Source organism: Colletes gigas, unplaced genomic scaffold, assembly GCF_013123115.1.
Source record: "Colletes gigas isolate AHSC1104 unplaced genomic scaffold, ASM1312311v1 Colletes_gigas_Sc00042, whole genome shotgun sequence".
NCBI lineage: Eukaryota > Metazoa > Arthropoda > Insecta > Hymenoptera > Colletidae > Colletes > Colletes gigas.
Genome location: NW_025106671.1, coordinates 1,600,868 through 1,613,423, shown reverse-complemented (window position 1 = coordinate 1,613,423; position 12,556 = coordinate 1,600,868). Strand labels below are relative to the sequence as shown.

At 29.8% G+C, this 12,556-nt stretch overlaps 1 protein-coding gene across 17 annotated transcripts in view; it reads right to left on the bottom strand.

The window, feature by feature from the left end:
• Positions 1-12,556, bottom strand: part of LOC122402960 (cAMP-specific 3',5'-cyclic phosphodiesterase) — a 437,543-nt gene that overhangs the window by 20,695 nt on the left and 404,292 nt on the right. Inside the window, exon 1 of one of the 17 annotated variants that reach the window (XM_043406187.1) lies at positions 4,472-5,007. The exons of the other annotated variants lie outside the window; for them this stretch is intronic. Within the exon in view, the coding sequence (XP_043262122.1) occupies positions 4,472-4,591 (120 nt within the window). The 5' untranslated portion in view covers positions 4,592-5,007. Of the gene's footprint in view, positions 1-4,471; positions 5,008-12,556 lie in introns of those variants that run through there. 17 annotated transcript variants of the gene reach the window in all.

Below are 12,556 nucleotides of genomic sequence, written 5' to 3'. Positions count from 1 at the left end.
ATTCACAAAAAATTCCCCAATAAAGTCTAAAATATACGAAATGCATTTTAAAATTGACTATGATATTTGAGAATATGCAGTGCCACCAATTTTAACTACTCCTCGCTCAAAAAATTTTGAAATATCCCTTCAATATCTATACATAAACCCTGTAAATTTGACTGCAAAATATCCTATAGTTTATTCACAAAAAATTCCCCAATAAAGTCTAAAATATACGAAATGCATTTTAAAATTGACTATGATATTTGAGAATATGCAGTGCCACCAATTTTAATTTTTTCTCACCCAAAAAAATTCTAAAATATCCCTTCAATATCTCTAAATAAACCCTGTAAATTTGACTGCAAAATATCCTATAGTTTATTCACAAAAAATTCCCCAATAAAGTCTAAAATATACGAAATGCATTTTAAAATTGACTATGATATTTGAGAATATGCAGTGCTACCAATTTTAACTTTTTCTCACCCAAAAAAATTCTAAAATATCCCTTCAATATCTATAAATAAACCTTGTAAATTTGACTGCAAAATATCCTATAGTTTATTCACAAAAAATTCCCCAAGGAAGTCTAAAATATATGAATTGCATTTTAAAATTGACTATGATATTTGAGAATATGCAGTGCCACCAATTTTAACTTTTTCTCACCCAAAAAAATTCTAAAATATCCCTTCAATATCTCTAAATAAACCCTGTAAATTTGACTGCAAAATATCTTACAGTTTATTCACAAAAAATTCCCCAAGGAAGTCTAAAATATATGAAAAGCATTTTAAAATTGACTATGATATTTGAGAATATGCAGTGCCACCAATTTTAATTTTTCCTCACCCAAAAAAATTCTAAAATATCCCTTCAATATCTATAAATAAGTCCTGTAAATTTGACTGCAAAATATCTTACAGTTTATTCACAAAAAATTCCCCAGGAAAGTCTAAAATATATGAAGTGCATTTTAAAATTGACTATGATATTTGAGAATATGCAGTGCCACCAATTTTAACTTTTCCTCGCCCAAAAAATTCTAAAATATCCCTTCAATATCTATAAATAAGTCCTGTAAATTTGACTGCAAAATATCCTATAGTTTATTCACAAAAAATTCCCCAAGAAATTCTAAAAGAAATTTACTTCGCATAATAAATTCTAAAAAAAATTGTATAAAAATCGATTGTTTCCAGAAAATTTTCACATCGTTCTATTCCAGAACAGTAAAGAAATGGCGATCGATCGATAAGCCAATGTTCCCATCGATTTATCCTCGTTTCGCGGGGCAATGAGCGTAAAGCTCGTTACTATAGCGAAATCGTCACGGTGAAATCTCTATCTGCCACGTTCGCGGACGACATATGGCACGGAGGATCGAGATTTACACTCGAATCAAACGATTCAGGCTAAGTCCACGAGACTCGTTCTATAGATCAATATTTCCTGTTTTATCTTAGGAAGTAAGCCACTGAAATTGGAGTGCAAATGTTTTTCCACAGGAGCGTTCGATTCTGTCGTCAATTACCATTTCTTTTTATCTGTTCCAGAAAGTATTTGCACGAACGAACATAAAGGAACAAAATTAAATAGACACCGATCGTTACCAAACCTTTTTAATCAGCTCATCTGATAAGGTTGCTGTTAGAATGAAATTGATACAAGTTTCTATTTACGTCAAACTGTTCTTGTATGGAAAGCAATATTTATTTATAGAAACACGTATTATCTGTCAGATGTAGAACGCGATTAGTAAGTGTTTTGGTTATTTTTCCGATATCGATATAGTTTTATTAACGCCAGACTTTTCGCTTACGTGACTATTGTCACGTATAAGATTTTGCATACATACAGGGTGTTCCGACAACCGTGGGAAAAATTTTAATGGGTGATTCTGGAGGCCAAAATAAGAGGAAAATCAAGAACACCAATTGGTTGATGGAGGCTTTGTTAAAAAGTTATTAACGTTTAAAGTTCCGCCTTTATTGAATTTTTTTCTCGAAAATGCGCAGGATTTCGGGGGTATGTCTAATAACCAAAAATGATTGCAATTGACCCCTGCAATCGAAGATATTTTTTCTAAAACGATTTGAAATTTTTTCCCCCCGTCGAAAAATTTCACACCTTCTCGAATTTTTTTCTAGAAAGTGGGTAGGATTTCGGGGGTATGTGTAATGACCAAAAATGATTGCAATTGAGCCTCGAAACCGAAAATAATTTTTCCAAAACGATTTGAAATTTTACTTTTTCGTCGAAAAAAGGTAATTAGATTTTTGGTAAGGAATTTTTTTCTCGAAAGTGCGTAGGATTTCGGGGGTATGTGTAATGATCAAAAATGATTGTAATGGACCCCCGCATACGAGAATAATTTTTTTAGAACGATTTGAAACTTTTCGATTTCGACGAAAAATTGGTCCACTTTCTTGAATTTTTTTCTCAAAAAATGCGTAGGATTTCGAGGGTATGTGTAATAACAAAAAATTATGGTAATTGACCCTCCTAGCTAAAAATAATTTTTTTAGCATGATTTGAAATTTGTTAATTTAATTGTTAATAACTTTTTAACGAAGCCTCCATAAACAAATTGGTATTCTTGATTTTCGTCTTATTTTGGACTCTAGAATCTATCATTAAATTTTTTCCCTGGGTTGGCTGGACACCCTGTATATGATACACTTTTGAATATGTCTCAATAACTGACGCACACAGAACTCGAGGATAAACTTTTTGTCCAGTCATCGTTATTACTTGTAATTCGTGAGATTGAAATTTATATGTAAGAATGATTTAAATCAAAACTAATCGTAAAAAGTATAATGATACATTGTAAAAATATGGTCGTGATTCCACTTTTTTAGAGTTTAATAATACAGAGTTTTTTATAGTTTATTTTATAAACTATATGGATTGACTTATTTAAATTCTCATTCATCATCACATTTTTCAGTGGTTACACATAAGTTACTTTAATTTGCTTTCTTTAAAGAAAAACATTAATATTTTTCTTTTTTTTTTCCTGTTAAGTTCATTTGTAGGTTATACTATAATAGAAATTGTGCTTTTCGTTATTAATGACATTGCTATTTTTCTGTAACTAGTTTTCATAACCCTTATCTATCTCAATTTGAAGGTTAATGGATTTACATTGATTTAATTATGCTATTTTTCTGCAACTAGCTTGAAAAATCCTTATTTATCTCAATTTTAAGGTTAATTGACTTACATTGAATTATTTATGCTATTTTTCTGTAACTAGCTTGAAAAATCCTTATTTATCTCAATTTTAAGGTTAATTGACTTACATTGAATTATTTATTTGCTATTTTTCTGTAACAAGCATGGAAATTCCCTATTTATCTCAATTTTAAGGTTAATGGACATGATTTTACAGTGATTGGCTTCTGACATTAAATTTTTCAGTGGACACTTCACATAAATACAATTCTTTAATTAGTGTTCTCTAAAGAAAAACATTAATATTTTTCTCTTTTTTTCTGTTAAGTTCATTTGTAGGTTATACTATAATAGAAATTGAGCTTTTCATTATTAGTGGAATTGCTATTTTTCTGTAACTAGCTTGGAAAATCCTTATTTATCTCAATTTTAAGGTTAATTGACTTACATTGAATTATTTATGCTATTTTTCTGTAACTAGCTTGAAAAATCCTTATTTATCTCAATTTTAAGGTTAATGGACTTACATTGAGTTACGTATGTTATTTTTCTGTAAGTAGCTTGCAAAATCCCTATATATCTAAATTTTAAGGTTAGTGGACTTACACTAATTGGCTCCTGAAATTATATTTTTCAGTGAAAACTAATAAGTTACAATTCTTTAATTATCTTTCTACAAAGAAAAACATTAATATTTCCCTGTTCTCATTTCTATATCATCTCACAATAAAAATTGTGCTTTTCAATATCAATGGCATTGCTATTTCTAGTAACTAGTTTGCAAAATCCCTATTTATCTCAATTTTAAGGTTAATGGACCTACACTAACTGGCTTCTGAACCCTCCATAGAATTACAGAATCTTTGACTAATATAGTATAAAAAATTCACTAAAAATTTCTGCCTCAGCTTCAACAGCAGCCAATCGACAGAATCTCCAAAAACAATCACAGAACCGACTTCGTCGAAATCAAGAGGCTATCGAAGAAATGTTTACAAATTTTTAAAAGCATGACGTCAGATACCAATTCGTATCATTTTTGCAATAACGAAACAACACCAAGAAATATCTACATATTAAAAACATTCACAGTCCCTCAGCGGCGTATCCAACAGTGACCCGTGTGTGGGCCACGGACAGCGAACATATTACGAACAAATATATGACTTCAAACAAACAACCGCCAATTAGCAACGTTTCCAAGAAAATCTCGTATAAAATTTAGTGTCTCGTAAAGAAATATCCTCCGACAAAATCTAGACCCAATTTTGGACGAAAACAACACGACAAAGTAGCCCAGAATTACCTGTGCGACCACGATACTGGCCATGGCCGTGAGATCCGCCAGCGTCGTCAAATAATTGAAGTACCTAGCGGACTCGTCCACGTTCCCAGTCCCGTACTCAGCGTCCATCTGTTGAACCATGGCTAAAACGGTTCGACAAAGTCACGCTCGGAATGAACCGCGAGTACGTGTCTCTTTGGGTCGAAGAAAATTAGCTCACTTTCACCAGTGTTCCGCGGAACCTGTCTTCCAATGTCCGTGTAAAGAACTCCGCGAACCGCACTTTCTACGTTCGGGAAGCTTCCCTCGGTTTCTCCGTTTTGCCGCAAAAACAAAACGACTTCCCTCGACAGCACTGTACGTCCGAAGTTTCCACTCGGCCGGGAACGAGAGTTGAAAACGTTCGAGATAATAAATAACAGGATGCACCGATGATACGATGGAAGATTCACTGATATTTGTTACACTGGTCTCGTAACGAGATACACGATGCCTCTGAGGACTCCTGCTTGCCGCGTGGACGTCGCTCGACTGCTAAACGTGATCTACGTGACGGGATCACGTCCGCCTGCTTTTTATCGAGGCCGGAGCGCTCCGTCTCTCTCGCGCCAATGGGAAGACGGTTTGCTTCGCGCGAATCGCGTACAGGTGGGGAGTGGTGCACGCTGGGTACGCGCGAATCGCTCGTAGGAGAAGTGGGATTTCGAGAAGCGGCGGGAAGCGATGCAATTGGATCGAACCTCCAACGGATAATGGTTTTAGGAAAAGGTGACTCGTGTAATTACCGAGTTCCGAATGATTCAGAATCGGTCACGAGTCGAGATACAGTGAGAGTAAAAAGTATTCGTAATGATGTTTATTAAACAAATATGTTACATACTCCGAAGTCTGTGTGACATATCAAATAAACGAAAGATATATTTGTATCGTTTGATGAAATAAATAAATTTTTATTTTTATTCTTTGTATCTGGAAGAAGCAATTCGACAACATGAAATTTCATTTAAAAATGGACTTAAAAAAGGCTTTAATCAACGAATGGAATGATGTAATAAAATCACAAATAATTTAGTTAATTCGATACCTGGAAGGCTAACTGCAATAACAAAATTTAAGGGAAGTCCTATTAAATAGTAATTATAGATGTTATTTTTTTTATTGTTTGTTGTTTTTATTAGGAATGTTTGAATTACTTGTACGTTATGAGAATGAATTGAATTGAATTTTTGTAATTTTGTTAATTTTTCTTGATGTTTGTATAAACAATGTAAATATTTGTTTTGTTTATTTGATGTTAGAAATATTGTTTGATAGGCATTATTATTCAGCATTTTAGGCGTAATTAGTCATTATACGAATACTTTTTAGATTCACTGTAGGTGATTCTCAGATTTGAAGTGCTTCCAAATCTTTTAGACTATGATTAGAATCTTGAAACTCTTGAGAGTTTAGAATATCTTGAGTTTTGAGGATCTTTAGAGATTTGGGAGTATTATGCAATGTTAAGTTGAATTACAGTAAAATTATTTATGCAAAATAGATATGAGGTTTGTGGAAAAATAGAAATGTTGCAAGTAATTTATTATTTATCTAAATATACATTTTTACTTTGGTTTAATATAACGTTATATAGTGTAATACTGTGAAATTTATAAAGATCTACAAAATTTTAATTTTCAATTTTAATTTGTTATAATGTCATATAGTGTAATGTTTTGCAACATTTACAGAGATCTACAAAAGTTTTTAGGGATCAGAATAGTAGAATTAAATATGTAAAGTAGAAATGAGGTTTGTGGAAAAAATAAATTTGTTGCATTAACATATTATTTATCCAAATATAAATTTTTACTTTGATTTAATATAACGTTATACAGGGTGTTCGGCCACCTCTAGCAAAAATTTTAATGAGCAATAGTAGAGGCCAAAATAAGACGAAAATCAAGAATACTAATTTGTTGATGGAAGCTTCGTTAAAAAGTTATTAACAATTAAATTCAAAAATTTCAAATCGTTCTGGAAAAATTATTTTCGGTTGCGGGGGTCAACTACAATCATTTTTGGTGAGTACACATACCTCCGAAATCCTATCTACTTTCGAGAAAAAAAATCGAGTAGGTGGTGAAATTTTTCGGCGAAAAAAATTTTTTCAGATCGTTCTAAAAAAATTATTTTCGGTTGCGGGGATCAATTACAATCATTTTTTATCATTACGCATACCTCCGAAATTGTACGCACTTTCGAGAAAAAAATTCCTTACCGAAAATCCAATTGGGTGCCTAAATTTTTCAACGGAGAAAAAAAATTGCAAATCGTTGTGGAAAAATTATTTTCGGTTGCGGGGTTCAATTACAATCTGTTTTTGTCATTAGACATACCCACGAAATCCTGCCCACTTTCGAGAAAAAAAATAGAGAAGGTGTGAAATTATTCGAGAAAATTAAACAATTGCAAATCGTTGTGGAAAAATTATTTTCGGTTGTAGGGTTCAATTACAGTCATTTTTGGTGAATAGACATACCCCCGAAATCTTACGCATTTTCGAGAAAAAAATTCAGTAAGGGCGGCACTTTAAACGTTAATAACATTTTAACGAAGCTTCCACCAACAAATTAGTATTCTTGATTTTCGTCTTATTTTGGCCTCTACTATCGCTCATTAAAATTTTTGCTAGAGTATAATACTGTATAGTGTAATACTGTGAAATTTATAAAAATCTACAAAATCTAACAAAAAGTTTATTATATTATTAATATATTATATATTAATAATATATAATAAAATTTTGGTTTTATACGAATGATATGTTAGAATTTAGTAAATTTATTTTCTCACTAAATAATATATAATTCTTTTGTCACTAAATAAATTTACTAAATTGTAACATATTATTCACCTAAAACTAAATTTTTATTTCAATTTAATATAATATTGCATAGTGTAATACTCAACAATTTTGAAGATTTTGATAAATTTTTGAGTATTACACATTTATTTAACATAACAATTTACACTTTTATTTACTATAACATATTATACTTTTATTTAACATTGCATAGTATAATACTCCGTTCATCAAGATTTTCAAAATTTTTTAGGGATCAATATAGTAGTATTAAATATATAAAACAGAAATTAAGTTAATGAAAAAATATTATTCCTCTGAAAACAAATTTTTACTTTATTTTAATATAACGTTGTATGGTGTAATATTCAACAATTTTAAAAATCTTAATAAATTTTTGAATATTACACTATCCAATGTTACATTAAATTAAAGTAAAAATTTGTTTTTAGATTAATAATATTTTTTCACTAAATTCATATCTATTTTAGTAAATAATAATATAAAATTTTATATTAAATAAAAGAATAAAATGTTATATTAAATAAAAGAATGAAATGTTATACTAAATAAAAGTATAAAATGTTATATGTTTTCAGTTGAATAATATTTTTTCACTAACTTCATTTCTATTTTACATATTTAATACTATAATAATAATCCCTAAAAAATTTTGAAAATCTTGATAAACAGTGTATTATATTATGTAATGTTATATTAAATAAAAGTGTAAAATATTATAGTAAATAATAGTATAAAATGTTATATTAAATAAAAGTATAAAATATTACACTAAATCAAAGAATAAAATGTTATATTAAATAAAAGAATAAAATGTTATTGTAAATAAAAGTATAAAATATAGTAAATAATAGTATAAAATGTTATAGTAAATAAAAGTATAAAATCTAGTAAATAATAGTATAAAATGTTATAGTAAATAAAAGTATCAAATATAGTAAATAATAGTATAAAATGTTATATTAAATAGAAGTATAAGATGTTATAGTAAATAATAGTATAAAATGTTATAGTAAATAAAAGTATCAAATATAGTAAATAATAGTATAAAATGTTATATTAAATAGAAGTATAAAAGTGTTATAGTAAATACAAGTATAAAATATAGTAAATAAAAGTATCAAATATAGTAAATAATAGTATAAAATGTTATATTAAATAGAAGTATAAAAGTGTTATACTAAACGTTATACTAAATAAAAGAATAAAATGTTATATTTAATAAAAGTATAAGATGTTATACTAAATAAAAGTATAAAATATTATACTAAATAAAAGTATACAAAATTATAATAAATAAACTATAAAATATTATATTAAATAAAAGTATAAGTAATTTTACTAATATATTAAATAAAAGTATTAGCAACTTTACTAATATATTAAATAAAAATATTAGTAACATTATTTTTAGATAAATAATTTATTACAGCAACAAACTCATTTTTCCACAAACTTCAACCCAACTTAACCTAAACATTTAATTCTACTTTTCCATTTCCAAAAAAAGGTTCCAAAAAACTTAATATCAAAATCACTGCACACAATAACAATAAAATTGCAAATTTTCCATTATAACATTCAAAATTATTTGGTCCAAATTGAGACTCGTGAGGAACCAAAAAAAAAAAAAATATCAACGACTCACATTCTTATCCTTATTGTCCCATCATTTAGCTCCGCCATGATGGCACCTATCTAATATTAGTGATAGTAAGAAGAGTGGTTAATAATAGGCAAGAACAGATATTTCTTGGGAATATTTCTGGATATTGTTCTTAGCCAGATCTCTCACTGTCCGAATGTATACGAATTTAAAGGGAATTTCGATGAGACTCGCATTCATGCTCATCCCTGATGGCTCCTCGATTTTCCAGGAAGAACGATACTGGGAACGCTATTTCTTTGTTGAAAAATTCGCCTGATCAAATAACTTTTTGGGAATCTTACGTGCAATAAAAAGTCTCCTTCCGTTTCACTTTCGATCAACAATTTTTCCAATTCATGTTTGCTGGTTTAATAGACGATTTCTTAACGCGTTTCCTGCCGCCTGAAGCGTGTAAGCGATTCATTATTTTCACTTGCTAATTATTGCTTCGATTCAAGTGCTTACGTGTCGGTTCGATACGACTTAAATAAACTAATGAGATCACTTGGTGTTTAATTTTTTATGTGCTGGATATTCCAAGTCGTCACTCTGATTTTATTTGTTTGCCTTCTGTGAATTTAAATTTTCTAGAAAAAGTCTATCTATTGCTCTAATTTAAATTTTTTGATTTGAATAAATAAATTAATGATATCACTGGTGTCTAATTTTCTATGTCTTTTATTTTTTTAGTCTTCAATGAATTTAAATTTTTTGAAAATTTAATTTAATTTTTTCATTGCTTTAATTTAAATTTTTTGATAAATACAATTTTTTGATTCTAATACATAAATTAATGAGATCACTGGTGTCTAATTTTCTATGTCTTCTATTTTTTTAGTTTTCCATGAATTTAAATTTTATGAAAATTTGATTTAATTTTTTTGATACAAATAAATAAATTAATGAGCTCACTGGTGTCGAATTTAAATTTTTGTAGAAAAAAATCAGAGATTTGGTAATTAAATTCTGTAAATTGAAATTAGTTTGGACCGGAAGCACAAGACTCTGGAATGTCTTCGAACTTCCATGAACACTTTAAGTAAACGTGAAATGCTAAATAAACAATTGCCCCACTCGAGCTCTCATCCGAGGAAAACTAAATTTACGTTTCAATTTGACCGAACTCGAATAAAATCCACGAACGAGTTTCTACTTTTCTCGGCCCTGATATTATCATGGACGACCGCGTCTACCTAAGCCGTCGAGAGAAATCAAAATGACTCACTGATACCTAAAGTGAGTCAACAAAGAATTTCGGCGAACGCGATCGCTGTCTCCTATTTTGATGCTCGAGAACTCTCGAGCCAAAAACGCGACGCCTCTCCGCGTTTCTCCCGCTTAGGAAGTGTCGCGTCGATCGAGTGAACGAGTTATCATGCAGAAAATATCGAACGAGGGAATTATGTAATTGGAAATGGTCGCAAATGGTATTGAAAGAATCGTGACGTATTCAAACTTTAAATAGCAACGTGTGCATTATGCATATGCAAAGTGTTCGGTTACCCCTGGGAAAAAATTTAATGGGAGACTCTAGAGGCCAAGATAAGACGAAAATGAAGAATATCAATTTTTTGACTGAGGCTTGGTTAAAAAGTTATTAACAAAATTAAATTAGAAAATTTCAAATGGATTTGAAAAAATTATTTTTGGTTGCGGGGGTTGATTACAGTCAGTTTTAGTGAATAGACATACCCCCGAAATCCTACGCGTTTTCGAGAAAAAAATTGATTAGCGAAGATATAATGTCTGATCATGAATTAATGATTCCCCTGAAATTTCATGTGTTTCAAATCGTTCTAAAAAAAATATTGTCGGTTGAGGGGGTTAATTACAATCATTTTTGGTGAATAGATATACCCTCGAAATCCTACGCGTTTTCGAGAAAAAAATTGATTAGCGAAGATATAATGTCTGATCATGAATTAATGATTTCCCTGAAATTTCATGCGTTTCAAATCGTTCTAAAAAAAATATTGTCGGTTGAGGGGACTAATTACAATCATTTTTGGTGAATAGATATACCCTCGAAATCCTACGCGTTTTTGAGAAAAAAATTGATTAGCGAAGATATAATGTCTGATTATGAATGAATGATTCCCCTGAAATTTCATGTGTTTCAAATCGTTCTGAAAAAATTATTGTCGGTTGAGGGGGTTAATTACAATCATTTTTGGTGAATAGATATACCCTCGAAATCCTACGCGTTTTTGAGAAAAAAATTGATTAACGAAGATATAATGTCTGATCATGAATTAATGATTCCCCTGAAATTTCATGTGTTTCAAATCGTTCTGAAAAAATTATTTTCAGTTGTGGGTGCCAATTACAATTATTTTTTGTGAAAAGACATACCTTCGAATTCTTACGCATTTTTGAGAAAAAAATTCAGGAAGGCGGACAAATTTTACGGTGAAATTAAAAAATTTCTAATCGTTTTGAAAAAATTATTTTTGGTTGAGGGGGTTGATTATAATCATTTTTGGTGAATAGATATACCCCCGAAATCCTACGCGTTTTTGAGAAAAAAATTGATTAGCGAAGATATAATGTCTGATCATGAATGAATGATTTCCCTGAAATTTCATGTGTTTCAAATCGTTCTGAAAAAATTATTTTCAGTTGTGGGTGCCAATTACAATTATTTTTTGTGAAAAGACATACCTTCGAATTCTTACGCATTTTTGAGAAAAAAATTCAGGAAGGCGGACAAATTTTACGGTGAAATTAAAAAATTTCTAATCGTTTTAAAAAAATTATGTTTGGTTTAGGGGGTTGATTATAATCATTTGTGGTGAATAGATATACCCCCGAAATCCTACGCGTTTTTAAGAAAAAAATTCATTGGTGAAAATATAATGTCTGATTATGAATGAATGATTCCCCTGAAATTTCATGTGTTTCAAATCGTTCTGAAAAAATTATTTTCAGTTGTGGGTGCCAATTACAATTATTTTTTGTGAAAAGACATACCTTCGAATTCTTACGCATTTTTGAGAAAAAAATTCAGGAAGGCGGACAAATTTTACGGTGAAATTAAAAAATTTCTAATCGTTTTAAAAAAATTATGTTTGGTTTAGGGGGTTGATTATAATCATTTGTGGTGAATAGATATACCCCCGAAATCCTACGCGTTTTTAAGAAAAAAATTCATTGGTGAAAATATAATGTCTGATTATGAATGAATGATTCCCCTGAAATTTCATGTGTTTCAAATCGTTCTGAAAAAATTATTTTTAGTTGTGGGTGCCAATTACAATTATTTTTTTGGAAAAGACATATCTTCGAATTCTTACGCATTTTTGAGAAAAAAATTCGGGAAGGCGGACAAATTTTACGGTGAAATTAAAAAATATCTAATCGTTTTGAAAAAATTATGTTTGGTTTAGGGGGTTGATTATAATCATTTGTGGTGAATAGATATACCCCCGAAATCCTACGCGTTTTTGAGAAAAAAATTCATTGGTGAAAATATAATGTCTGATTATGAATGAATGATTCCCCTGAAATTTCATGTGTTTCAAATCGTTCTGAAAAAATTATTTTTAGTTGTGGGTGCCAATTACAATTATTTTTTGTGAAAAGACATACCTTC